General features: G+C 45.9%; 1 protein-coding gene across 1 annotated transcript in view; it reads right to left on the bottom strand.

The window, feature by feature from the left end:
- Positions 1-24,583, bottom strand: part of PAPPA (pappalysin 1) — a 181,232-nt gene extending 156,649 nt beyond the window's left edge. Inside the window, exon 1 of the mRNA XM_042052475.1 lies at positions 23,677-24,583. Within this exon, the coding sequence (XP_041908409.1) occupies positions 23,677-24,073 (397 nt within the window). The 5' untranslated portion in view covers positions 24,074-24,583. The remainder of the gene's footprint in view (positions 1-23,676) is intronic.
- Positions 24,584-25,180: the final 597 nt, after the last annotated feature.

Below are 25,180 nucleotides of genomic sequence, written 5' to 3'. Positions count from 1 at the left end.
CCAGGTCTGTGGATCACAAAGCAACTGCACACACAGAAGCTGCTCCACCTGTTTCTTCAGGCATCCAAGATCCCCACGCTTGGATGGACAGCTGGAAGTCCTGGAACAGGTCTCCAGTTCCAGGGAAGTCCACCATACAGTCTTTAAGGGTCAAGAATTTTTGCCCTTTACATTGACCGGGGCTAGAAGTATTCCCCCAAAGAACTAATAAATTACTGTGGGAGGGAAATCCAGTTTCCCAGCCAGCATTTAAAGAACATCTTCCTCTCTCTGAAGTGCTGCATGATGCTGGTGATTGGCCTCAGCTGAGCATGAGGAGCTGCTGGAGGAATACTACAGAACTGTAGCAATCCTCCCTTGCCTTTGAGCCTTTAAACCCTGATGTGATGCAATGTGTCTTGAGTTGGGCTCAAACAGCTGCCATCAATTCAAGATTTACAGGGAGCCAAAGGAGGGCAGAAAAAGAAAAAATCCAGTGACAATAGGGACACCACTGAACAAACCAGTATGAAAGCTGCTCAACTAAAACACTCTACTATTCCAGTTCCATGCATTTTCTAGTTTAGGGCAAAGGTCATTACCCAATCCTTATGCCACGTACAGTATTCTTTTCTCAAACTTTTACTATTGCAGACATCCAACTCTTGATGAAAAGATGGATTGAGCATGAGCCTTTCAGCAGCAAGAGTTGTTTTATTCTTAAAAGAAAGGAAAAAATGTAAAAAAAGGGACAAGAAACCCACACTCCCTTGTGCTGGGATAAGAAACCCAACTCCCTTGCAAGTTGTACCAGTTCTTTATGACCCTCTTTTGCTTGAATGCTTCACCTATTTTCCCAATCCTTCATTTTACTTTTGGTGTTGGACTGAGGATCCTCTGGCTAAGGGAGTGTCACTTTTCCATTTTGTCCCCTGCACAATGAAACTAATTTCAGCTGGGACACTGGATGTCATAATGAAAGAATTTATTGCTTCTTCTATGACAACTAATAAGGGCAAAGCCATTGGTAGAGGGACATGTGAAATAATTGCCAGAACTTCTGAAAACTGAATAATTTGATGTTTTCACAATTTATTTCAATTTAGTAAAAGGTTCCATAGCCATGAGTTATTTCTCAGACGTAATTAAGAACATTTTAAACAAGAAGAGGCCTCTTTTACCCCAAACGAGGTTGGTTTTGAGCAAAACCACGCCACATAATGGTTGACACTCCAAATTTCAAGTCAGCTGTGACCACAACGAACATTTACATGAAAAATATACAGAGTTTAGATTCTCATTTACACTGAGAATTCTTTACAATGATGTGGTAAAGGACATTTTTAGCTACTTAATATCTCTTTACCAGCCAAAGAGGCCTCATGGTAAATGAGACTCAAGCCAATGACTGTAAAACCACAATTTGGCGAATGTGCCTGAAGTTTCTGAGCCAAGAAATGGTGTGAAATAAAACTGATGTTTGTTTTCCCCACAGCACTTAGATTAAAAAAATATGTACAAGTTTCATACAGCAGCAAACAGTTTTCTTCACTTCTGCTTGCCCTGAGTTGCTAGAAAGGGATGGAGCTCCAGCTGAGGAGAACACTGACAGCCCTACTTACTGCTTAGCCTGAATGATTTTTCCCTTGTAAAGCTCTTGTTCCTGAAGCCCAAGAGATTGAAACGGAATTTTATATTTAATTTTAAAAAAAAGGAAGAGGTGCTAATTCAGCTTTCCAGCAAGAGGCACTGGTAGCTTCCCTTCCCCACAAAGGAGTGAGTCACTTCTCAGAGGACTCTGGAGAAGTGCATGAACAGAGGAAGATGCCACCTTCCTTTATGCTTGGCCAGAGACAGACTTCAATGGCCCACGAGGCTTCTTCGAGTCCATGATGTTTGTCCCCTATAGGAAAAGTAAATTCCTAGGCACCAAAAGAGTGGGGAAAGCTGGAAAACTGAACTGCAGCTGCCCAAAGCCAAAAGCCAAACATGGAAAATGAGAAATACAACAATACAGTCTCCCTCTTTTTTTTTTACAAGTGAAATCTCACTTCTCTGGTTACTGACCCACAACAGCTCCATCATCACTGTCCATCTGACCTTTTTCAGGACCCCCAAACCAATGCCAGCTTTTATGACCCACTTTGTTTTCAGGACTTTTCTGGGGACTGAAATAGAGCCACATCCTCATGTGGGCCCTGAGCACTGGGCAGGGTTTGGCAGCATGAACACAGCACAGAACGTCAGCTGCTGAACTTGCGGGAGACAGTCCTGGGTGAGGACAGGAGGCATTGCTGTAACTGGGATGGGAGCAGAGGAACAGGAACTCACAGCTGGAGGCTGCTGGAGCCAGAAGTAGCCCTCTGTGGGCAGAGTTGGACAGAAGAGAGGCTGGAGTAGCCCATGCAAGCTGCTGTAACCCACTGTAATGTTATAAATAACATACTCCAGGGCCTCCCTTCCTCACTTCAGTGCCATTTCTTATGTCTGGATAACAGCAATCTTTGCAGCAACGAACGCAGCTATAGAATGAACGAAGAATTTCATTCTTTGTGCAGGAAAAGTTTCCTCACTTTGCTGAGCAATGGGAAGTGGGGGGAGGGAGAAGGGGGAGGGGAAAAGTAAAACTAAAAAAAAACCCCCTTGTTATGGTTTCATTTCCAGGAGGGTGAGGTGGGGGAAGGGGAAGAGGGAGGTCAGTTTGACTTTGAACACATCAGGTGCTGGGGAGCCATCAGAGCTGCACGAGGCAGAATGGAAAACAGTGCCCTGCACTTCTGAAAGTTGGCTGTGCCTGTTTTGCTGGGAGACTCCAACCAGAGGTGACAGGACTCAGTTATGAAAGGGGAATTTAGGTCAACAATCAAAGCTGCAGTCAGGGGGCCCAAGAACAGGGAGCTAAAGGTTGGGGCTGTTTTTTTCTTTAGCATGCTTTAATCGTTTAGTATCAAAGCGCAGAAGAACGCTTGAAAGAGCAAATATTCTACAGGAACCTATAGAAAGCTTTTATCTGTCCAGAGGAAAATAATTAAAACCGACAGATTTGGGTTAAGTATCCCCATGTTCCATGCAATTGGATAAGTCAGTGAAGATCCACTGGAGCAGTTCTTGAGTTTTGCACTGGATATTTCATCGTATGACGTTGAACCCAATATAGTTTTACGAAGAGGAGAAATAGTCTCTCCTTTCCTTTGCCGTGCTTCCCCCAGCCCCCGCTTCCTTCCACAATAGTTAAATAATTCAAAGTCCAGAGTACTTAAGGCAACGTCTCTGTCTATACCATTTCCAACACAGCTAAGAGGCCTCCTGAGGTCACCCCCTGAGACAAGGAGCGGTTCAAGAAAACCACCTGAGGCTTGCTCAGGTGGCAATGTACTACTTAAAGAGCAAAAAGGAGATGTTTGCTGCTGCTGTCAATCTAGCTGAATTCACACCAGATATTATCATTTACAAGCTATGCCAGAGGATTCAGATCTGAGACAGAAGGACAGAGATCTTTTTGTTCTGACTTGAAAGACAAGAACTTCATCGTGTAGAATACAGAGTCTAATACAGCCATGCCTAATTAACATTGAGAATTTAGCCCAAGGCTCTTTAATATCAAAATCTTTATATCAGTGTAATTTAGCATCAAATTAAGCATATATTCTGTACTGTTTCTCAAATTCCCAGTCACTCATTTGCTCAGTGAGATACCTTGAAGTCTGAAAACAGGGAGGTGAGAATGACTAGAACAGCAAGACATGAATTTATAGAGGCTGGTTAGTTATGAACATTACATCAATCCTTCCCTTTTGATAACAAAATCATGTGGGCTGCAAGAGAGCAGCCACTGGCATGGGCAATCATGTTAGTGACACTCCACTGAGCCTATTGTGGGAATACACCCGCTAACAGTATAGAAGAGCTTACTGCAAATACATCTGGTAGGCTGGGCTTAGTGAGAAATTACAGATTGTGAGGGTTTTGAGGTGTAAGTGAACACACAGCACTGTAACCACAGGGCAGAGGAGGAGCTGAGTCCTCGCAGGGTTATGACAGGGCCAGCCCTGGGCTGGGTATGACTTTTCCAAGGGCTCCTTCATCTACAGCCTCAGCGTAAACAAGGGTTAGTGGGAAGGTTTGCCCCTTATCTAGATCTCCTTAAGCATTTCACAATAAAGCTGCAGGAGCAGTGGAGACTGGTGCTTGGTGAATAAACTGTTTATGATCTAATAACCAGCTTTAGGCGGCCTTTTAGATGGACAGAAAAATGCACATCCTTTGCAAGGGTCAAACTTCAGTCCCCGCTATGAAGTCTGGGATCACGGGACCATTCCAGACAAGGGTAAGGATATTGCAATATCTACAAAACTATTTATTTCTCCTGCCTTGTTCTTAGAAACAACTGAATATTTTTGGATGAAGCTTGGAGAAACCAGTATGTGTCCATGTTATTAGAGAGGATTTTAACACACGCAAGCACAGCAACAGTGAAGATAGTAGGGACAGGCTTCTCTTGGATCCTACTTAAAGTCAAAGTCTGATGTTCCATCAGGGAATCACTGCTGTATGTCACAAATATGGGAGACTTTGCATCCAGATTGATTCAGACAAGAATTCAGATTTTTGGCTGCCGATTTTAGACACTCTATTGTAGCCTGCTTATTAAAAAGTTGAGTTTAGTGTTTATGAAAACCCAGATATCCTTCAAATATGAGGAGTGGAAAGCCCTCAGTAAGTTTGTTGGTTTGGTTGAAAGGGATCCTCACACACCTCTGAACTCCCAAGCTTATCTGTGCTCACTGCTCAGCAGAACCAGATTACAAATTAACCCTCCCATTGTACCCAAGGCAGCTGATTCACCTCCAGAGAAACCCAGCATTAACACCATTCCCACTTGAAAAGCAGGTGTTGCAAAACACATGGATACACATCAGGAGGAATGCATGGAAACCATCCATCCTTCACAGACACATGCACAGCACACACAAACCTGAGAAAAAGGACATTAAGATAAAGGCACAGCAGCAAAAGGGTCACTGGACTCACACAGATGAAGGTACCCAGCAACGTTTGGTGGAACAAAAGTCACCTCTGCTTCCACATCTTCTTTTCCTCCCTGCACTGTTTGCCAAGCACTGATTAGCTATCAAAGCTCTACAGAGAAATTTACTCTTGCTCACACAGGGTGGCTTTCCTCCCCTTTGTAAGGTTAATGCTTGAGAGCAACCACAGAGTATCTTCTGTGGAAAGAACAGACACATAAGTACCACAGCTTCCAGGCAATCTAAATGATAAAGTGATATTTCTGGGCTCCTTTTAGAAAACAGCAGAGAGAATTGATCATAAACTGGGTCAAGATAGGTCAGCATACCTCAGAGCAGATCAGATGGCCAGAGCATCCCAGGAGGAAATATTCTCCTGGAAGGATTATTAGGGGCACATCTGTGCCATCAGATGACCGTGCACAATACCCATCAGCTCACGGGGAGTTCAATATGGCATTTCCTTTCAAAATGTGCTTTGTGTCTGACAAGCAGTGCAAGTCAATCAGCTGCGGCAGCGCCCGAGCCCGGAGTGGGGCTGGAAAAATGCCCGACACGCTGCCCTGGACGGCCACAAACACAGGGCTGGGAGAAGCAGAGCTCTGCATATGAGGTGGCTTGTGGTGCTGATCAAAACACACAGCCAGGATTAAAGGGGGGACAACAACACAGCTTGTTTTGCTTTTTAGAATTCCCTTGTCTCTGACCTTTACAGCAGCTTTAGGGCAGTGCTGGAACCAGCTGAGCAGTTACTACTCCCAGCTGCAGCCAGGAGAGCTTTTACACCATTGCACAATGCATGTGTGTTTGCAGGGGGGAGGTTAGGGCTGGAGAACAAAGGAGGAAATCTAGTGGCACCTAAATCAAACATTATGATCAATGAGGGAGTGGGAAGAGAACCTGGGGAGCAGGGACAACCTTACAACCTTTCCAGGATCAGACAGATGGCCAACATCCACATTATTACAGAAACAAAACAAAAACAAAAAATTCCATGAATGCAAACTAGGGCACCCTGCGAGGAGACTGTAAAAATCACATCATGATAGCTTAGACTTGTCTTTGTAATTGAGGGGCATTTCCACATGAAACAGTTCTAGTTATTTAATTGGATTTTGAGAACATTCTTGGGCAGACACTTTGTGAGTGCAAAACTGAGTAGTTCCAGTGCATTTACACTGATTTATATCCTGCAAGGGTTTTGCCTCTGCAAAAATTAAATATCTTATTGTAAAAATATCTTAGATGTTATCCAGACTCAAATATTGCATCTGGCTTTCCCATATGACTGCATCTTTCCTGTACTAATAGAAACAACTGAGGCATTTATCAACCTTCAAAGAACTGACTCCAAAACAATCCACAGAGGAGGAGGCTGCAACAGCAGTGGGAAGAAGGGAGCTGCTCGTGCCTGTTTTCTGCTGTCATTTATGAAAGGGATCTGGGCCTTCACTAATCCTGACTATTTCATGCCTCAAATTCCCTGCTCCATACTTGCACACAAGTTCCAAACCCATACACAAACCACAGAGATATTTCTGCTTTCTAGGAAACATCCTGCTGAAAAAAACCTGCCTCTCTAACATGATACAACTATTATAGCATGCATTCCAGATAGGCTGGAGTCACCACATACTAACCTAAGTATATAATTTTAGAGCTTTATTATTCTGCTTGGTTAGAATCCAATTTCATTTGTTTTGGTATGATTTTCCTCCTGGAAATACCTGAGCCTGTGTTTCTGCTCTACAAATACCAGTGATCACTTGATCTGTGAGCACAAATAAATAGACATCTAAAAGAAAATTCTCACACAGATGCTCATGGTGTCTTAGAAGTGCACAGAAACAAATTCACACCTATTAAACCGAAGACTGTAGCTGTGAAAATTCAGCCTTTAGTTCTTAAAGGACAAGATGGGACAGCGATGGGCAAACCTCCAAAAGGTCAAAATTCTGCTTCGCTTTCCATAAGTGTTGCCAAAGCCAAATCCTTCTCTAAAGTAATTGACCTTCTCAAGTCTGCAGAACTGGGAGAAAAATGTAAAAGAAACAAGCTACCTTGGAAGATTTTTGGCAATTCTTGTATTTAGCTGAGCAGCAGGAAATATCATATGTCCAGCCTTTCTTATGTTATTTCAGCCCTTCTACTTCTGGTTAAATTTGGAAGCAGAGCAATGAAGACTAACAAAATACCATGTACAGGCACGATTTTCTCTGTGCAGGGGCCTATATATACATGCGCACATGGCTTGGAGGGAGCAGACTGGGGCATTTGGAGCACTTGGCTTAAATTTGAGTTTTGAGGAACAGTCTCCAGCTGGGGATGGATCAAATGAAATTAAATCCTGTCTCAGAACACTAATTACCTTTGACAGGTTTTTGGTCAGTGTTTTCTGTTTGCAACTCAGCTAAACTCACAGCAATAGGTCATTCCAGCATCCTTCATGCCCTTCTGGACTGCTGTTCTGCCCTGAGACTGAGGCAGACCACCCAGCAAGGGGATGACAAGCTAAAGTCACCCCCAGCTTATTCTCTGCTTTCTCATCCACTTTGTTTTTAAGGGTCTGATCTGTTGGCTTCACAGTCCTGGCATTGTCAATGGTCCAGCTTCCAGAGGGAAACCTTGATTTTGCTCCCCAAAGTCTGTATTCTGGAGGTAAATTCTTGGCATCATTGAGGTCAACAGTGAAGCTCTCACTACCTTCAATGAGAAAAGATTTCAGTCTTGTTTTTCAGGTGGTTTTCCAACAGTGCACTGGACTGTTTCAAAAAGGAGAAGTCAAGTCATTGCTCAGCACATCATTCTGGAAAAAGGTGACAATATCTAAACAGGATTAAAAATATCATGTGAGACAGAGCCTCACAATTCAACTACAGTGGTGGTGAGGAAACCCTACAATGAGCTGTAAATATTGTGGAGACCAGAAATATCCTAGCAGCATCAAGGAGACCCCACAGAAACTAAAAAGAGAGAAATTAAAAGATTTGAAATTGGCATCTTAGTGCTGCTTGTGCTTTACTGTTGGCTTCAACCATTTTTTCAGTAATAGCTGAAAAACCCAGAATACTCTGACATTGGAAGTTCTTAGACACAATATGGGTGACCACTGAATTAATTCCTCTTTAAAGACCTTGTAGTTTGGAAAAACTATTAGCTCTACATTGAAAGCTATGGTGACAGATATTCCACCATTCCACTCAGAAAGGTTTTTCAATAACTGACTACTCACAGGGCTAAAACACTGCTAAAATACTCTGTTCTAAAGTTGCTTAGTCTCTGTTGGATCAATTGGATTTACTCGTAGCCTCTATTATTCATTTCCAACTCCCAATTATCAGTTTAACATCCCCAAAACACACGTTTAAAGATCATGGTGATCAAGTCACCTCCTAATCTTCTTGAGTCCAACACTTCAAGGCTTGTTACAAATCACATAATTATTGTCACTGCTAGTTGTTTTCTCTCTAAATCCTCTTCCATACAATATCCTTCTTAAACTGCAGACACCAGAATGGGACAAAGTGCTTTGGCAGCAGCGACTCCAGTGTCATCACAGGGGTAACACAACCCCCCCAGTCCTGTTTAATATCTCCTTGTTTACCCAGCCAATCATGACTCCAAACCTTTGGCCACAGCCTCACATTGGCAGCTCACATTTACATGCTTTATCTATTCCAACAGGCAGTTGCTGCTCCACATTCAGCTTCCAGGTGAAAGATCCTTTCCCCCATCCATCCTTTGTGTGTGACCCACCGCCCCTCTCTCTATATGAATGACTTCACATTTGGCTTTACTCTAATGCATAGTTTGCATGTTCTCAGCTTTTGAAAACACCCAACTGAGAGTCCTGTTTTGGTCATTGTTTACCACTCCCTGCATTCTGCAACATCTGCAAATTTTATCAGCACTGATTTTGTTTTCTTGCGGGTTGTTGACAGAAAATATTAACCAGTAAAGAGCCAAGATTGCATTGTGCTGAATAGGAGGGAATGTGGCCAGAGTCACACTGTTCAGGCAACAGCTCTGTTTTTCAGTGGGGGAGAATAAATACCTGTGATACTCATGAATACGAGCTTACACAAGTCAAGAGAAAAAAGATGGGACAAATAGATAAGTAGGAGATTGGCAAGATGTGCCCCTGTCTTTCTGTCTCTTTGGCACTCCACAATCTCAGTCTTCCCTTTACTGCAGCACAAGAACTCAGCACGACCCTGGCCAACCGGGCTTCTTGGCTGAACATTCCAACCTGTTGGTGCAAAGGAGTGGCATTTGTCATTTACAGCTTCATTCATGAAGCACTGCACTAATGGCATGTCCTCACCCTTATAAACAGCATCTATCTGCAGGCTGCTCAGAGCCATTATCCCACCTTTGGAGACGCAAAGGACAGACCTGAAGGCACCTCACAGCAATTGCAGAGCAGCAACTAAAACCCCAAAGCAACCTGTGCACGTCTACTCTGCCACAGAACCAGCAGCTGGAATTAACAGGAGAGGGAGTCTGCTTCTCTCACACAGGAGTTGCATCACTGCTGAAACAAACACCCTTTCTTTCTCCCCAAGCATCTAATTTATCGCTGAAGGAAATCTCTGTTCTCTTTCCGAACGCACCAGCCAAAAAGAAACCTCTACCCTTTGCAAGAGCCTCTGTTTTCTCCTCTGCCAACTGGTCTCTGTCTCTGCTTTCCTTATAGAACATCTTGTTGCAATGCCCTTCTAGAGTAATGTTCACATAAACCCATGTGCCCATTCCAGCTCGTCCTGTCACCAGTGTGTGACAAGTGTCAGAGAAACCCATAAAAGCCAGGCTGTTGGCTCGACAGGGCAAAGGACACCATGTGTTGAACACATTGACAGTTCTCAATAAATAACAGCCCTGCTGAACAGCTGGTTGGATTGCTCGGGTTTGGAAGAATGTTGGCCACATTGCCTACTTACGTGCGTCCTCCTCAGTGATGCACAGAAGATCCTGCGCGTGGGGAGCGGAAATACATCACTTCCAGAATATACCAAAGAAGAATAAAAAAAGAAAGTGTCTGAACACAAGTTAAAATCTTGACTCAAGGTTTATGGCCAATTTTGGACATACTGCAGAAGTGCAATAAAGTGTCGGTTTGTTGATATAGGTGCAAAAGATGTTCCTCCTGAGTGAGGGGAGAGATGGGCGGTGGTAGGAAGAGCTGTCCTAATCTCATTTCTTTCTTCTGTCTCTCTCATGGAATACTTAACTCCCATTTCATTCAGTCTGAGCCCTCTTACGTCTGAGAGCACATAAACTGTTCATGGAACAGTTTGGCCTTCACAGTGCGAGGCAAAACACAAGGTTTTGGCAAAAAGGCTTTTTCTTCTCTGACTCTACCATCAGTTGTTTGAGGCTCAGAGAAGAGTTTGGACCAACATTCAGCCTCCTCCTGCTGCATGGTCTCTTCCTCCAGGAGTGCAAGTGCTCCCAGCCCACCTTTGCTGCCAAATCCCAGCCCTGCAGAAACCTCTGGAGAAGAAACATAGCCCCCTTGCTGTCTCATTTTGCCTCTGTGAGACGCAGCTGCTGTTGCTTCCCTCTCTGGCCTGTTCCATGGAGCTTGCAGGTGTTTGCAGATGGCCATTTCCCAGTAAAACTGGTGGTATGCTGATGTTTAAAACAAAATAAAATAAACCCCCAGTGCTACAGCGTCCAGTTGAAGACCACTGCTGTTTGAGCATTGCCTCTGCTGAGACACAGAACGTAAACAGTCTGTTTGATTAAACCATCCCTAGCAAAGAGGACTGCGGGGAATTACAGCCTTTCCCAGCAGAACATCCTCTGCACTTCAATAATTCAGAACTCCTCAAAGGGTAAGAATGAATCGCTCAACTTTCCTGCTAGGAGAAACTGTTGATAGTTATGCTGGAACTCTTGGAGGAAGCTCACCAGCATAAACCAGGTCCATTTCCACCACTGCCCCACCCTGCTCCTTTATTTAACCTGCTCGCAAGCAAAGGGGTTGTGCAACAATGGATAAACTCTGTCCATGCTGCAATGCAAAATGCCCATTTCTGATTATCTTCCCCCCGTTGGAATGGGAGGTGGAGAGACCACACTGGAATAGTCTTACAGATAAGACTTGACAGAAGATATTTGTTCAGTAAGAGAAACTGCTCTTTCAACAAAAAGCAATGGATAAGACTATTTTAAACCATCCCATTTTAAGGTATGGGGATTCTGCCAGCACTGGAGACCTTTTGTAGTACACTTCTAAAACTTCAAGGCTCTTAGAACTAAAAGTGGGACCACAACTTCCACATCTATTATATCTGTAAAAGCTTCCTTAGCCCCAATTTCCAAATACACTCCTTATGGAAGAGAAGGAGCCTGGAACAGTGACATGAGCACTGCATCAACACCACACCTCTGCCCAAGTGAGGAACCACAGCCCTGACCAGGCTACTTCCCTTACTGCCAGAGCTTTCCTTTGTCTGATGATCTTCCTATGTATTTTGAGTGGCCAGAAAGACTTACTAGAGAATCCAATTTTCTCCTGAGAGGAAACAAACACCTAATCCACTCACCTTGTACCTGAGACCAAGGTGCAGTGCTAAAGACACAACCCAGGAGCAGCCACAAGAAAATGGACTATTTATTCAGTTGCCCCTGTGCTGTAAGAGGTTTGTGGGACCTCTGGAACGAGTCAAAAAACATTCTGTGTTTTCCAGCTGCCAGTACCATTACCGTGCTTCGCTCATGCCCGCGGTGACCACAGCCCTGTGTTACCCACTCCCCTGGGTCCAGCTCACTCCTACCTCCTTAAGGGGTGGCTCTATGAGAATAATGTGCAACACCAGATGTATCATCAGCCCTGTGCTCAGACTATAGTGGACAATTATCCTTTGGGCTATTTTAGTCCTTTTACAGCCTTTGCGCAACTCAAGAGCAACAGTTTTGCCAGGAGCCAGAATCTAGATTTTGATGCTAAAAAAACAACAACAACAAAGCAGACAAAATCTGTGGATTTACCAAGAAGAAAATCTACAGGGTTACTGAAGTCAATCTCCCTGTTCGGGGTTCCCAAATATTGTCCATGCTGATTTCAAAGCAAATTGAGACCGCAATTTTTCCCCACTTCTTTTATATTTTCCACGACGATGGGAAAAGATGAGGAAGACACAGAATTAGACAGACAGGCAAACATCTCATCAAAGAAACTCCTACAAACAGATGCAGGGTAGGAAACATCCAGCAACCCTGCTGGCTCCAGCCCGCAGCCCAGGCCTGGGTGCGTGGTTGATTTTCATTAACTAACTTTTCTTCCCGTGAACTTCCTCTGAGGGTGTTTGTTTATAAACAGAGGAGGAAATATTATTGCTGGAGATGGGACAGTACAGGCGGGGGTGAAGGAGTTTAGGCCACAAGCCTGGAGAGCAGAGTTCAGGAGTGTTTGTTGCCGGAAACACAAAGGGCTCACTGTAACACTGGTACATGGCCCAGTCCCGCAGTCTGGAGGGATTACGATATAGGTATATGCAGAAAATACTTCAAAAAGCAAAAACAACCCCACATTGTACAAATGTTTCCCACTGCATCACCATAACCATTACACACCCAAATAAAACCACCGACAGCGGTGACGGTAGTTGGAGGTTGTTCTCCACAACATCCACCTCTCAGCTTGGTCACTTTCCCCATTGCATGCCCTCTGTCTCTGCCCCAAATTCTACACATTCACAGGTCTGGAGCAGCCCCCCCGATTTCCTCTCCAAAGGAGTTACTCTAGGTTTACATTGGTGTGTTCAACAGCAGAATCTGGCTTATATTGCTCGCCCTTCCCTCTGCCAAGTATGTTTCAAAACCGTGTGTGTAATGCATTTAGTTAACATTTGCTTTTTCTCCCAGTACTCCTTTTCTCCCTGAACATCTCCATTCACGAGCTTCACAGGAGACTTCCAGTTCTTGTCTAGTTTACACTGAAAATAATTCTCATTAAATTATCACTGGTGAAAGGTGCTGTTTTGACCTCCGTGAGGCTGCTCTGTTTATCCACAAGACAGATGACATGTAAGACAGTAGTAATGCAAGCTCCAGATTTCAACTTTAGCACCTCACACTTTACAAGCACAGATGCTGCTGCATTCAGAAGAAACTCCCATGGATTGTAGGATGTGCATCCTCCCTGGTGATGCTCCCGACAGAAACACTGATTGCTTAGCCATGAGGGTGTGTACTGGGCGGTGATCCCTCCCCAAAAATCCTCTGGGGCCCCTTCTGCAACCTCTCACCGGGTCTGAATTTAACTATGGGGTAAATTAGTTGGTTTTGTCCTTGCTTTAATAACCTGAGATATCCAGAGACAGATTTTCAGCATTTCCTAGGAAGATAAGCAGTTGCAACTTCCATGTTTTACAAGCCGTTTCAGCAAGTCAATACAATAATCAATGTGCAGGCAGATAAAAAATATCAAAGTATTCCAATTTAAATAGGAGTGCTCTGAACTAAGGGGCTTTGCTGATATTTGCTTTTCTCTCCCATTGTGGGCTGCACACTGTTCCATCTGAGAAATACAGTCATTCATGTGGATTCCACCATCACCAGAGTGTCTGGCTCAGAGACATGAATTCCAGACCATCTGATTTTCTGCCATCTCCAAAGAGCTCATGTCACAAATGCCAAGTGCCTTCTTCCCCCAGCCCCTGTGTTGTCACCAGCCAGATGTCACCTGGCAGGTGCCAGACTCCATCACCACCACTGGCTCAGCACTGCCCTTATCCACTGAAGAACCACCAACAGCTACAAGGAAACATCCTACAGGAATTAGGGCATGGGAATTCACATGGAGAACAATCTCAGCTGAGGAATAACCATCACCATCCCTAAAAAACAATTATAAAAGGTAGCAAAAGGGCTGCTGCTGGGCTTGATTGCTGACTTTGTCACAGCACACCACCACAACCAGGACAAATCAGAGCATCCCTCCATTCCTCAGTTTCCCTGATTTTAAGGGATGTGTTCTCTCGCCCCTGAGATTTATCACCGCAGCAGCAGGAAGTTTTGTGGCAAGATCAGGACTATAAAACCGTAATCTTGCTGCAATGCTAAAGGAAAATAACAGCACTAGGATACATTAGTACAGGAGAAAAAAAACTCCATTCAAAACTAAGGAACACTGGTAACAGCAAAGGCCTTTCCTTTCTATTTCTTTCCCCGTCTTGAATAAAACAAACAAAATAATGGTGATAAAATCTGTTTCCTCAATCCAGTGGATGATCTCTGTGAATAGGTTTCCAACACTAACAGCAGAGAACAGACAAGGAAGAAAATGAAGGAGGAAAGGAGCCTGCAGCTGATGCTCAGTGTCAGGAACAGGGCTGCTCTTCTCCCAATTCCATGACGACAGGAGACTCCTGGGAATCAGATGAGGGAGGGGAAGATGGGTCAGAAGAGAGAAATCCATATGGGAAAGTGATTTAAAGCAAACAGAGAGACAATAAATTAGATAAGGCAAAGGAGGAAAAACACGATGGAGGGGAGGAAGGAGAAGAGATTAAAAAGCCCTAAATATCACCCAAAAGGAAGACTCGAGAGCCCACCAGGCCCCAGGAGGTGCCCAGCAGAGAACAGAGTGGTTTGTTTCTCTAGCACAGCAATTCTTTTGCTTTCATGAGCTGGTATCATATCTCTCAGCTGCTGCTTCACCAGGCCAATTCCAGATGCTTCTCAGTTTCAATTCCCCCTCGCTCCCTCTCTGTGAGAGCGACCGCTCACTCCTTGTTTGTGCACGGCGAGGATGGATATTAAACAGAACAATATCAATAATTCCTGGAAAATAGGCAAGCCTATGAGCCTGGCTAAGCACACAAACACAGAGCCTGCTTACCCTCTGTTCCCACAGCGCTTCCAACACCAGTTGGCTGAAGCCACCAACCTGTGGCCACCCTCGGAGGGGACACCACCCTCCCGCAGCAAAGGAGATGGGAGAGGAGCAGGAAAGCAGCAACTGTGCAGAGCAGGAAGGAGGGAAAGCGGGGGAATCAAGGACACCAGACAGCAGGGGAAAAACCGAGACTAGGATGGTGATAAGAGAGGGTGGAGGGATTGGATGGGAAAGTTGCACACTTACATCACCCTGCAGAACAGAAAATGGGAGAGTGGGTTTGGAATGGGTGAGATTTTAACATTAAAAAAATAAAAAAGGAAAAAAGGGAGGGAAAAGAAAAGAAGAACGGTTGAAAGAGACAGAGGCCAGTTTGAGATTTGGAGTATAGCAAAAGCAAATAAACATGTCTCCTTCCTCTGGCCAATTCCCCTCATGTTAGGGCTTCACAGTTTTTCTTCTCTCATATCTGAAGCAAAAAAGGCCAGCAAAATAAAGGATCCTGAAGCAAGGACCACAGACAGGTCCAGGCTATAGAGAAGAGGTACAGAAAACTCTCTGAAATCACAGCCTTTTCCAGACTCAGCCAAGCTCAGTGGTATTTTTCTTGACTAGGTTTCGGATGAAATCCATGCTTCCTGTGTAGCCACAAATCCAGCCCCATTCTACCAAGGGATAATAGACCTTCATTTATATTTGTTCACTTTAAAGTGTGATACATAAAGTACCCTCACTGGTGCTGCCCAAACTTACGGATGCTCAACAGTCCTCAAATTGTTCTGATCACTGTCAGCAAGGACAGCAGAAAGCAAAATTCTGTGGTAAGATACTCACTCCTGTTCTCTTTTTACCTCACCTTTTTGAGTTCTGCTCTGCTCCTGATCAGAGTAAGAGTACTTTAACTTCATGGATGGCTCTGGGGAGAGTAAACTTTATAATAGGCACTAACATCAAATCAAAGCAGTTTACAAGATGTGCCACTTGTGTCAGAATATGTGGGGAAATAAACAAGCTGCTCCTCCTTGATCATTGGAGTTTAAATGCTCTATTGATCTGGGAAGAAAATCAAAGGTGCTTTGGAAATGGTGTGTGTGTGTGCATGCATGCTCACAGCAGAGAAAATGAAGAGAAATGTGGAGAGACAGAGAAAATAGCACAACAATCAAGTATTCCTTCCCCACAGAAAGGTGAAATAAAATCAAGAATCATATCCAGATGTCAGCAACCCCCAGGTGGGGAAATGGGCGCAGAAGAATTGAAGGGTGAGGTCAGGGGAAAGGTACAGCTTCATCTTCAGAAGCCTCTTTTTTGGGAAAACAAAGAAACAAAATGGGCAGCACAGCACCTGTGCACAGAACAATGCATGAAGCAAATGCTCAGAACCCAAGAAACAGAAGAGTCCAATATATTTTGCATATATGAAATAAGATTGATATATACTGACCATGTAAACAGTGCTAGATGAAAAATTTGGCAGTGTTGAGAGAGGAGGGTAAATGAAGAAAAAGATGATATTAAACTTGCTGATACACTTGAGAGAAAAAACATAGAGGATTTTGATCAAACAAGTGTTTTCTGATGCATTTTCTCAATAACCTGGAGTATAAGATGTAAAGAAGTAAAAATGCAATAAAGCGAAAGCATTCATTCCTACTACAAGGGGATGTAGGAGCTGCCACACAGGCTAAGACCAGAGAAGGGTGGGAAATGTTTGATAAAATATTTTTCTCAGGAAAAGGAGAAATTAATCAAAACAGACTATCTGTGGGAAAGGATCAGTTTTGGCAAATATTCCAACTTAAAATTTCAATAGAAGTTTCATAACTGTCAAAACACCTGATTCATTTTAACTCTCTGAAAATAAGAAAGCTGATACCTTTTACCAGCCAATGTTTTCCTTTCTCATACTTAACAGTTTTCTAGACCAATGTTTTGGATTTTAGGTACTTAAGATGTTGTGGATCTGTCCTTCTCTTTTCCTGTCTTACATTAAAGTGGTGACTCTCGGTCTTAGCTAAAGAGCTTTGGTTTATAGTAGAGCACTGGGAAATCTGCTGTGGCCTGTGCTATATCAGAGCCTACAAAGTGGATTTTCTGTGAATGTTTGGACTAATTATCTGCTGTTATATCCCTGACACTGCAGGGGACTGAATTTGGCAACCCAGGTGGTCCCTTCTCTGCTTCTGCTCCTGTAATTTCTATTGGAGAAAAGAAAAGAGGACCTGAAAAAGCAACAGATAAAATTAGAAGCAAAACTATTATATGGGAGCATTTCAGCTGACCCCAGTCATGGAAGGGTTTATTTTTGTTTTTTCAATATGTCTTTTTGAGAAAACACACTATACTTTGGCTCTTTTTTTTTCCTGGCTCGGGCCAGCATGAAAATCCAATGTGAAAGCACTGGGTTGATCCTGTGGCCTTGAGAGCACCTAAACCCTGTTGGTCCTGCATGGTTCCTGCATTTTCATAGAATGGTTTGGGTTGAAAGGGACCTTTAAAAGTCATCTCATTCCACCCCCTGCCATGGCAGGGACACCTTCCACCATCCCAGGCTGCTCCAAGCCCTGTCCCACCTGGCCTTGGGCACTGCCAGGGATCCAGGGGCAGCCCCAGCTGCTCTGGGCACCCTGTGCCAGGGCCTGCCCACCCTCACAGGTGATTATTCCTTCCTAATATCTGATCTAAAACCACTCTGTTTCAGTGTGAAGCCATTCCCTCTTGTCCTGGCATTCCAGGTCTCCGTCAGAAGTCCCTCTCCAGCTCTCTTGTAGCTCTCTTCAGGCCCTGCAAGGGCACAGTGAGGTCACCCCAAAGCTTCTCCTCTCCAGGCTGAACAATCCCAGCTCTCCCAGCCTTTCCTCCCAGCAGAGCTTCTCCATCCCTCTGATCCCCCTGGAGCCTCCTCTGGCCTCTCTCCAGCAGCTCCAGGTCCTTCCTGTGCTGGGCCCCGGGGCTGGGGCAGCTCTGCAGGTGGGGTCTCACCTGAGCACAGGGGCACAGGGGCACAATCCCCCTCCCCTGCTGCCCACACTCCTCCTGACACACCCCAGGACACAACTGTTTTTCTGGGCTGCCAGGGTGTGAAACTTTTTTGTGTTAAAGGTGCTCCTGGATGCATTGTGGCTTCACGTCTCTCATGACAGACCAGAGCCAGATCCAGGCTCCAAAGGAGGCATTTCTCCACCAAACGCCCCTGCTCCCCTCAGCTGGCTGCCTGCAAACTGAGTCAGGCCCCAGTGACCAGCGAGGTGTCCACTGGCAGCTGGATCTCTGCTGTTCAATGTGCTCAGCCGAGGATCTCTCCCACCCTTGGCAAAGGTGAGCCGACTCAAAGCTCATGGAGCTGCCTCAGCAAACACCTGGGTCAGCTTTGCAAGCAGAGCCCTGTCCTGTTCTGCACTGGAAAGTGGCACCTACCTGTGTGGAGGGTCTGGATTAGGGTCCCCAGGGAGCCAGCATCAGTGAGACCCTCTGGGATTTGGGATTTGAGCTCATCCCTCCCCAGTCCTCTGTGTTGCTGGGGCTGACAGGGGACACCTGTGCTCAGTGCAGCCACAGCCTCAGCACCCCTCGGCCACCTACAAGCCCCTCCTGGCACCACGTGGGGTGGGAGTGGGGACCTGGAGAGCAGCTCCAGCCTGATTCCCAGGATGCTCCAACCCCGCCCAGGGCTGGCTTTGGCAATGGCTTCGCGTGCGAAGGCTCTCCAAGGGCTTCTCCTCGCCCTCAGCAGCGAGCCTGCCCTGCACAGCTCTTCTCTGCACTCCTCCAGACATCTCCACGGGTCCCTGAGGACAGCCCTGCTCCTGCTCTTTCTCCAAACACCATTCTCTCCGCTTGCTTTCTGCCTCATGCGGGTTTTCCTAACCGAAACAGGTTGGCTCAAAATAAATCAGGCTGAAACGAAGCTTGGAGAGGCAAACTCAGCCTGGGACACAACTCCGTGCCTACAGGAGACAGCCATACATCATTTAGGAATCTAAACTTGCCATCCTTTACACACACAGTCAAATTACCCTCACTGTTTTATTACCATTTAATTAATTAGAACAGCCTACGTGTAAGTGCTTTAAGGGGGAAAAAACCCCCAGCTTTCTTTTAACTGGGCTGTTCTGACTCTGGAGTGTAGCTGGTCAAAAGAATGAGACCAGATTAAATAGGAAATGTTATGGAAAGAAAAATCAGTTCCTGATTCTTGCGCCAGCTTCCACAGGCTGAAGGAAATGTGCTGTTCAAAGGCAAATATTTAGTAAATGACTAAAAAGCTGTGAGGGTATTTTTTCAGTGACCTATGAGTCAAGCCATGTCCAGATCCATAGTCATGAAGTGGATAATCATTTGAACCCATCCACAGGGAAGCCAAACCCACACAGCTTCCCCCACCCTTCAGCAGTGGTGTTTCAGAGACTTGTCACCTTGCAGGAACATCTGTGCAGGTGTTCCAGCTCCTGTCACTCCACTCTGCCCACCATGGCCAGCACCCTGGGACCTGGCACATGTCAGCACTAATTAAACAACAGAACTACAAGTGTTATATTTGATTTACTCCTTCATTGTAGTCCTTCATTACAGAACATGACTAGAAAATTCATACGATTGAAAGATAACAGGCTGTTGAGCATGAGAAAATGCCACGTTATCTACCTGCCAAGTGTTTTAATGCCAGTGAGACCCTGAGTAAACTCTCTGTTGAAAACATCCTCCAGTTCCCAGCACACCCAGCATGAGAATCAGCTCTGGAGATAGGACCCAGCTCACCAATTCTACCCGAAGTGTATTAAACCAATATCAGACTCCAAAACTTCAGAAGAAAACAAGTCAACTCCCCAAAGTAAACATATATTCTTTAACCCCGTGGGGGGACCAGACCTATGAAGTGTCAATTACAGATCCTTATAATTGCCCAATTACTGGACCCTGACACGTTTCTCAGTCTCTAACATGCAAAAGCTGTGGCTTTAAGTGAGCTCCACCGTGCTGATTTTGGCTTTTCTCTTCTTTTGGATTCTGCTGCAGTTTTATGTTCATCAAGGACCGAAGTTGGGAAAACATAGGCACTCCCTTACATATGAAGCTTTATTAAGTTGGGATCATGCTCCCTGTAGGCAGGCTGAGGAATAGAGAGACAGAGGAGAATGAAACCAAGAAGTAAAAAAACAAAACAAAACAAAAACAACAACAAACCCCAAACCAAAATACAAACAACTTTCACTCTTCAGAAGCAGGCACGCCTTCTTACTCCGGTTCCTGCTGCCGATCATTCATCCCGCTCCTCTCAGCCCCAGCCAGTAAAGAGTCAACATCTCGCTCCTGTGAAAACATGAGCTACCCCATACACCAGAAAACACCCTGACAGGGACTCGGGAGGATCCTGTTTCTTAGGATGGGGTTGCGTTTTCACAGTGGAACTGAAATATCCTTGACTACAACAGCAGCAAGGTCAGCAGCGCTTTGAAGCCCCTTTTTTTGCACGGTGTGTGTGCATTACCTAACCGAGCACAGCCTCACCTTAACCCTTTCCTGCACCAGCATCCACAGGCTCCGCGGGGGAAGGTGCCCGGAGCCGCCTGATTGATTCCATGTGCACATGTGCGTGTTTACAAGAGGGATGGGCTGTGCTGCGGGGTAGGTGCGCACATTCGAGCAGGGTTTGTCCAAGAACTCTGCGGCCCGGGGAGGGAGGGGGGCCGAGTGCGCAGGAGCCGGGAGCTGCCTCCGGGAGCCGCACGGCGGGAGCCGCTCCGAGCAGCGCAGCCCAGCCCCGACAGGGCTCCTGAGCTTTTGCGTAACGCAGATCAATGGGTCAGACTTCCAGTTTCCCAACAGCTTTCCCTCTGACAAATGCCAGAGCAGATATCAGTGGAGTCAAACAGGGCGGCAAAAACATCGCTGCCAAGCAGCGTGAAAATTGGCAGAGCCTGGCACCAGGACTGCCTCTCATCAGAGACAGGGCATGGCCCGGCACAATGACGAACCCACTTAACAGCGCTGTAAAATTAGCCATTTATGAAAACAAATTGAATACTGCAGCAGAGGGTGACGTAAGGAGAGTTGGCTCCAGACAGAAACTCCTGTAGCCTGGATTAGCAGAAGAACTCCGTTATGTCAGGGCTCAGGCGCAGAAGCTGATAACAACTTGGGTCCTACACGAGATTTTTAACAGACACAACAGGTTTCCCCTACAGGCACACATGGGGCTCCTTCTGTACAACTTGCAGTAATTTCTTATATGCCAGCAGGGAGGGATGCAAGGGGAGCAGTCAGCATGGGCAGAAAGTGGGGGGCAGAAAGTAGGTGATGACACAAGAGCAACTCTGAAAAAGAGGTGTATCCCAGTCAATCCCACCCTTTTCCTCAGATCTGTACAGCCGCACAGCTTCCCACTTCGCAACTGGGACGAAAGTTGGGGAGAAACTCACTTCTGGCACTGCCAGAAAATGTGCCCCAGTCCCTTCCCCTCCAAACACCCAGATGGGCTCTTGATTTCAGTGGGGTCCTACAGATGCAAATTCAACAGCACAACTGAGCTCCTCAGTCTGTCACATCCCAAAACAGTGAAAATGTGAAAGCCAAGAGTTTTGGCAGCCAGAACCCTTGATTTCCTCATTGAGGGAAGCATAATCTCTCCCTAAGCTTGCTGCAGGTCTGGGAGGCTGTGGTGTGCAGAGGATACTCCAAGTGAGTTCCTCTTGGACCTCTTCCAGGTGTTTACACACAGAGCCAAACCTGACTCCTCTTCAAGAGTGCGTGCAAGGGGGGCAGGGGGAGCTTAAAAATAAAATAAAAATCACAAAGTCCTCCCAAGCCGAGCTGAAGCTCTACGGTGCAAAACTGGGACATTTCTCTTCATTTTTCACAGTGGAATGTTATTTCCATGCATAAAATGGGTCAAGTGTTTAATACAGGCAACAACCCAACCTCCCCCATCCAATTAAAGTATTTTACTACAAATGATCTTTGTGTGTGTTTGTCTAGGTTCCCTGTTGTGAGAATTAGAGATACTTGCACCAAAGACAGACACGGGGTCCCAGGTGTTGGATTAAACACATTAAAAAATACACTGACCCTGTTTTGGTACTGACGAGATCTGTGTAAACCCAAAATTCTGCCTTTCCTAACTTGAAAGGGAAGCACTTTGAGCCCCGGGGTTTAAGTTAGGGTTGGAAACCGGAAGAGCAGAGTGTGAGAAAGCCAGGGGGAATAAAGCAAGGAATAACGTGGTTCACCTATGAAATCACTGCTCTGAAGGCACACGGGACCAGCCCATGCCCGGCACGTCCTGCCCTCCCCGGCAGCCCCGCACAAACCGCGTCCCCCTCCTCACAAGCGAGCGGAGCAGCTGGGATTAGGGAAAGTTAAGGAAAAGCACGGCTGAGTTCATCTCAGTTTTTGTTTTCCTCAGGACAAAGCAACTTTCTTGCGAGACAGCAGCCGCGCCGGTCAGGGATGGGGCAGCGCGGCCGGGAATGTGGCAGGAGGGAGGGTGGCAGGAGGGAGGGTGGCAGGGGACAGGAGCGGGGCTGGCGGGGCAGCCACGCCACCGGCACAGGCAGCGCTGCCTCCTGCTAGGAAGTGACTCCACTTAAAGGGAAAGGGGAAATCCTCCCTGTCTCTTTAAGGCATCCTAGGACATGGAAACTTTGTACTTTCAGGGAATCTCCTTGCCAAAAGAGCTGTAAAACATGTCTTCCCCCCGCCCCCCAATACTCGTTTCTCTTTCTGACTTGTTTCCTTTTTTTTTCTTCCTTTTTCTTTTTTTTTTTTTTTTTAAGGGCATTTCCATTTTCTATGACTTCCTTCAGAGCAAAGATGGATGTGGCGACATTTATAAGGGTTTGTAACCCTCCGAAAAGGATCCGATTTCACGACAACTTCGCTGCACTTTATCACTAAAGCGGGGAAAGGGCGGGAGGTGGCGGGAGAGAGGGAGGGGGAGAGGGCGCGAACGCGGGGAGAGGGACCCAAATTCAGGATGGGCTCATAAAATTTAAATAAGAAAAGTGCAATACTCCTTGTTATTATCCAGCTCAGACAGCTTAGACTGGTAGCTGCTTTGAGTACTAAATGATTTTATAGGGCTGTTTGACCTTAGAATCATTGATGTTACACTTGCCATTTCTAAGGGGAGACAAAAATACTCCACACATCCTCTAGCTGCAGTGCGAGTCCCAGCCGTAGCTGAGTGTCGAGGGGTTGGGAACTTTATAAACTCATTTGATTCATTTGAGGTTTCACAATAGCCAAAAAGTTCCTTTATAGCTTTTTGGAAACCACATGCTAACACTGCATCTAAAGAGCTAACAGCGGAGTACACTAAAAAGCCAATAAAACCAAGGAAATCGTAGGGGGACCTTAGATATGCGTTTCTTTGCAGCCACACACCCGTCACATACATTTCTTTCCATACATACAAACAAGGCACTTTCAAATGCTCTACTTACAGTTTTCCAACCTGAAAATTAGACAAAACCCCACCGTAAGAGCTGGCTCTTCTACCTGCACCTCAATCCGCGCACCCAGAGAGACAGAAACTACCCCAGGGCACTGCCATTTCCCCTATGCAAAAGTTTACATAACTTTTCCTGCGAGCCTATACTTCCAGCCGGTCCGCAGAGCTCCGGGATCTCCCGGAATATCTGGCGGGGTGAAGGCAAGCCCAGCGTGTTCGCAGAGGCGCTGCCATCCCCCGTGTGCTGCGGGGCACTCCCGCGGGGCTGGGTGTGCACACCCCGCTCCCGGACACACGCACGCCTCCAGCCGCCTGCTCCGCCGGCTCCCGGCGCGGAGCGGGGATGCTGCACACAGGCACGGCCAGCTACCTACCTGCAATGACAGCCGGAGATCTCTGTCCTCCTTCGGCTTTCAGCCACACTTGCAAAGTGAAGGCATCTCGGGGCAGCTCAATGTCTGCCTTCAGCCGCAGCTGATCACCTTGGCCACTGAAATAGAGCGCCCTGCTCGGGGTAAGGGACTCCTCTTCGTCCTTTACCTCCCGCTGTTGCCTCCTGCGGGGGACATGCCCAGGCTCCAGCCCAGCAGTGGAGCGCCTTCCTCGGGCTAACCTGGTGGCACAGGTGCCCGGGGCAGTGTGGAGGAGCTGGCGGCTGTGCCTGGTGTCCCTTCGTGCCCTGCGGGAGCGCTCGTCCATCCCACATTCGGGTCCACTGGCTAGGGCTGTACAGAGAAGCGCAAGAGGCAGCAGCAAACTCCAGAGCTGCATTTCCAATCTTCCCCCCCCTTCTCCCCTGCAAATCCTCCCGATCTGCCAGCTTTGGGCTCCTCCTTGCCTTGACTTTCTTCTCTTGTTCACCCTTCTTGGTATTTGCTCTTTTTATAACCCTTCTCAGTTGCTTTTTCTTTTCTTTTTTTCTTTTTCTTTCTTTCTTTTTCCTGCTTATAGATTTTTTTTCTCCTTAAAACAAATAAAAATCAAATAAATCAAAACTCCTTCTTGGTTGAAATGTATTTCTCTGCTCTTCTCCTCTATCTGTCTTCTTCTCCTCTATTCCTCCACAGCTGGAATTCCTCTCTCTCTTCTTTTCTCTGCTGAATTTTCTTCCCTTTATTTTTTTCTTCTTAAAAAAAACACACACACACACTCTCACACACACAAAACAAAACAAAAAACCAAAACAACCCCCCAGCTTTCTCCAGGACTCAGACCCACTGATTTCCCTCCCCCCAAAAGATGCTCTAATCTATTTATTTTTTTGGCCTCCTTTATAACATAAGCCACAACCCCCTCCTTCCCCCCAACCTCCCCCCCTCCCTTCTTCTCCACAAAATGAAAGAAAAGAGAAAAAGCCCCTCAGAAGATGAGTAAACAAGAATATGCTAATCTACTCTAGGGTGCTCCACCTTCCCAATTGAATGATTCCCATTAAAACTGCAGGGATCATGACTAATCAATCAGCTTGAAGGAGCAGATAGCTCCAGAGGTTCAAACACTTTTGCTGTTTTCCTTTTCCCCCCTTCTTTTCCTCTCTTCCTCTTTCCCCCTATCACTTCCCCCACCCTTATTTATTTTTTAAAGAAGACAATCAAGATGAATGGATCAATGTGACAAAAATCCTGCACCCCCCTTTTTGCAATCTCCCCAGCTTTCTTTCTCAGTCCAGTCCAAAACACACATTCCTATTTTTTTTTCTTGGCAAAAGAGAAAGCTATTTCTCCTCTCAGACTCCCCGTTGCACTTTGCTGGTAAACCTTATGCTCCTCTGCAGCACATAAAGAGTCTTGAAACTTGAGTCTCAGATATTTTTTTTTAATTGCTTTCTTTCTTTCTCTCTTTTCCACTCTCTCTCTCTCTCTCTCTAATTCCTTCTTT

The sequence above is a fragment of the Corvus kubaryi genome, unplaced genomic scaffold (assembly GCF_017639235.1).
Source record: "Corvus kubaryi isolate FWS band 111438036 unplaced genomic scaffold, C.kubaryi_AGA036_p1.0 78, whole genome shotgun sequence".
NCBI classification, from domain to species: Eukaryota; Metazoa; Chordata; class Aves; order Passeriformes; family Corvidae; genus Corvus; species Corvus kubaryi.
This window is presented reverse-complemented; position numbering and strand designations above follow the sequence as displayed.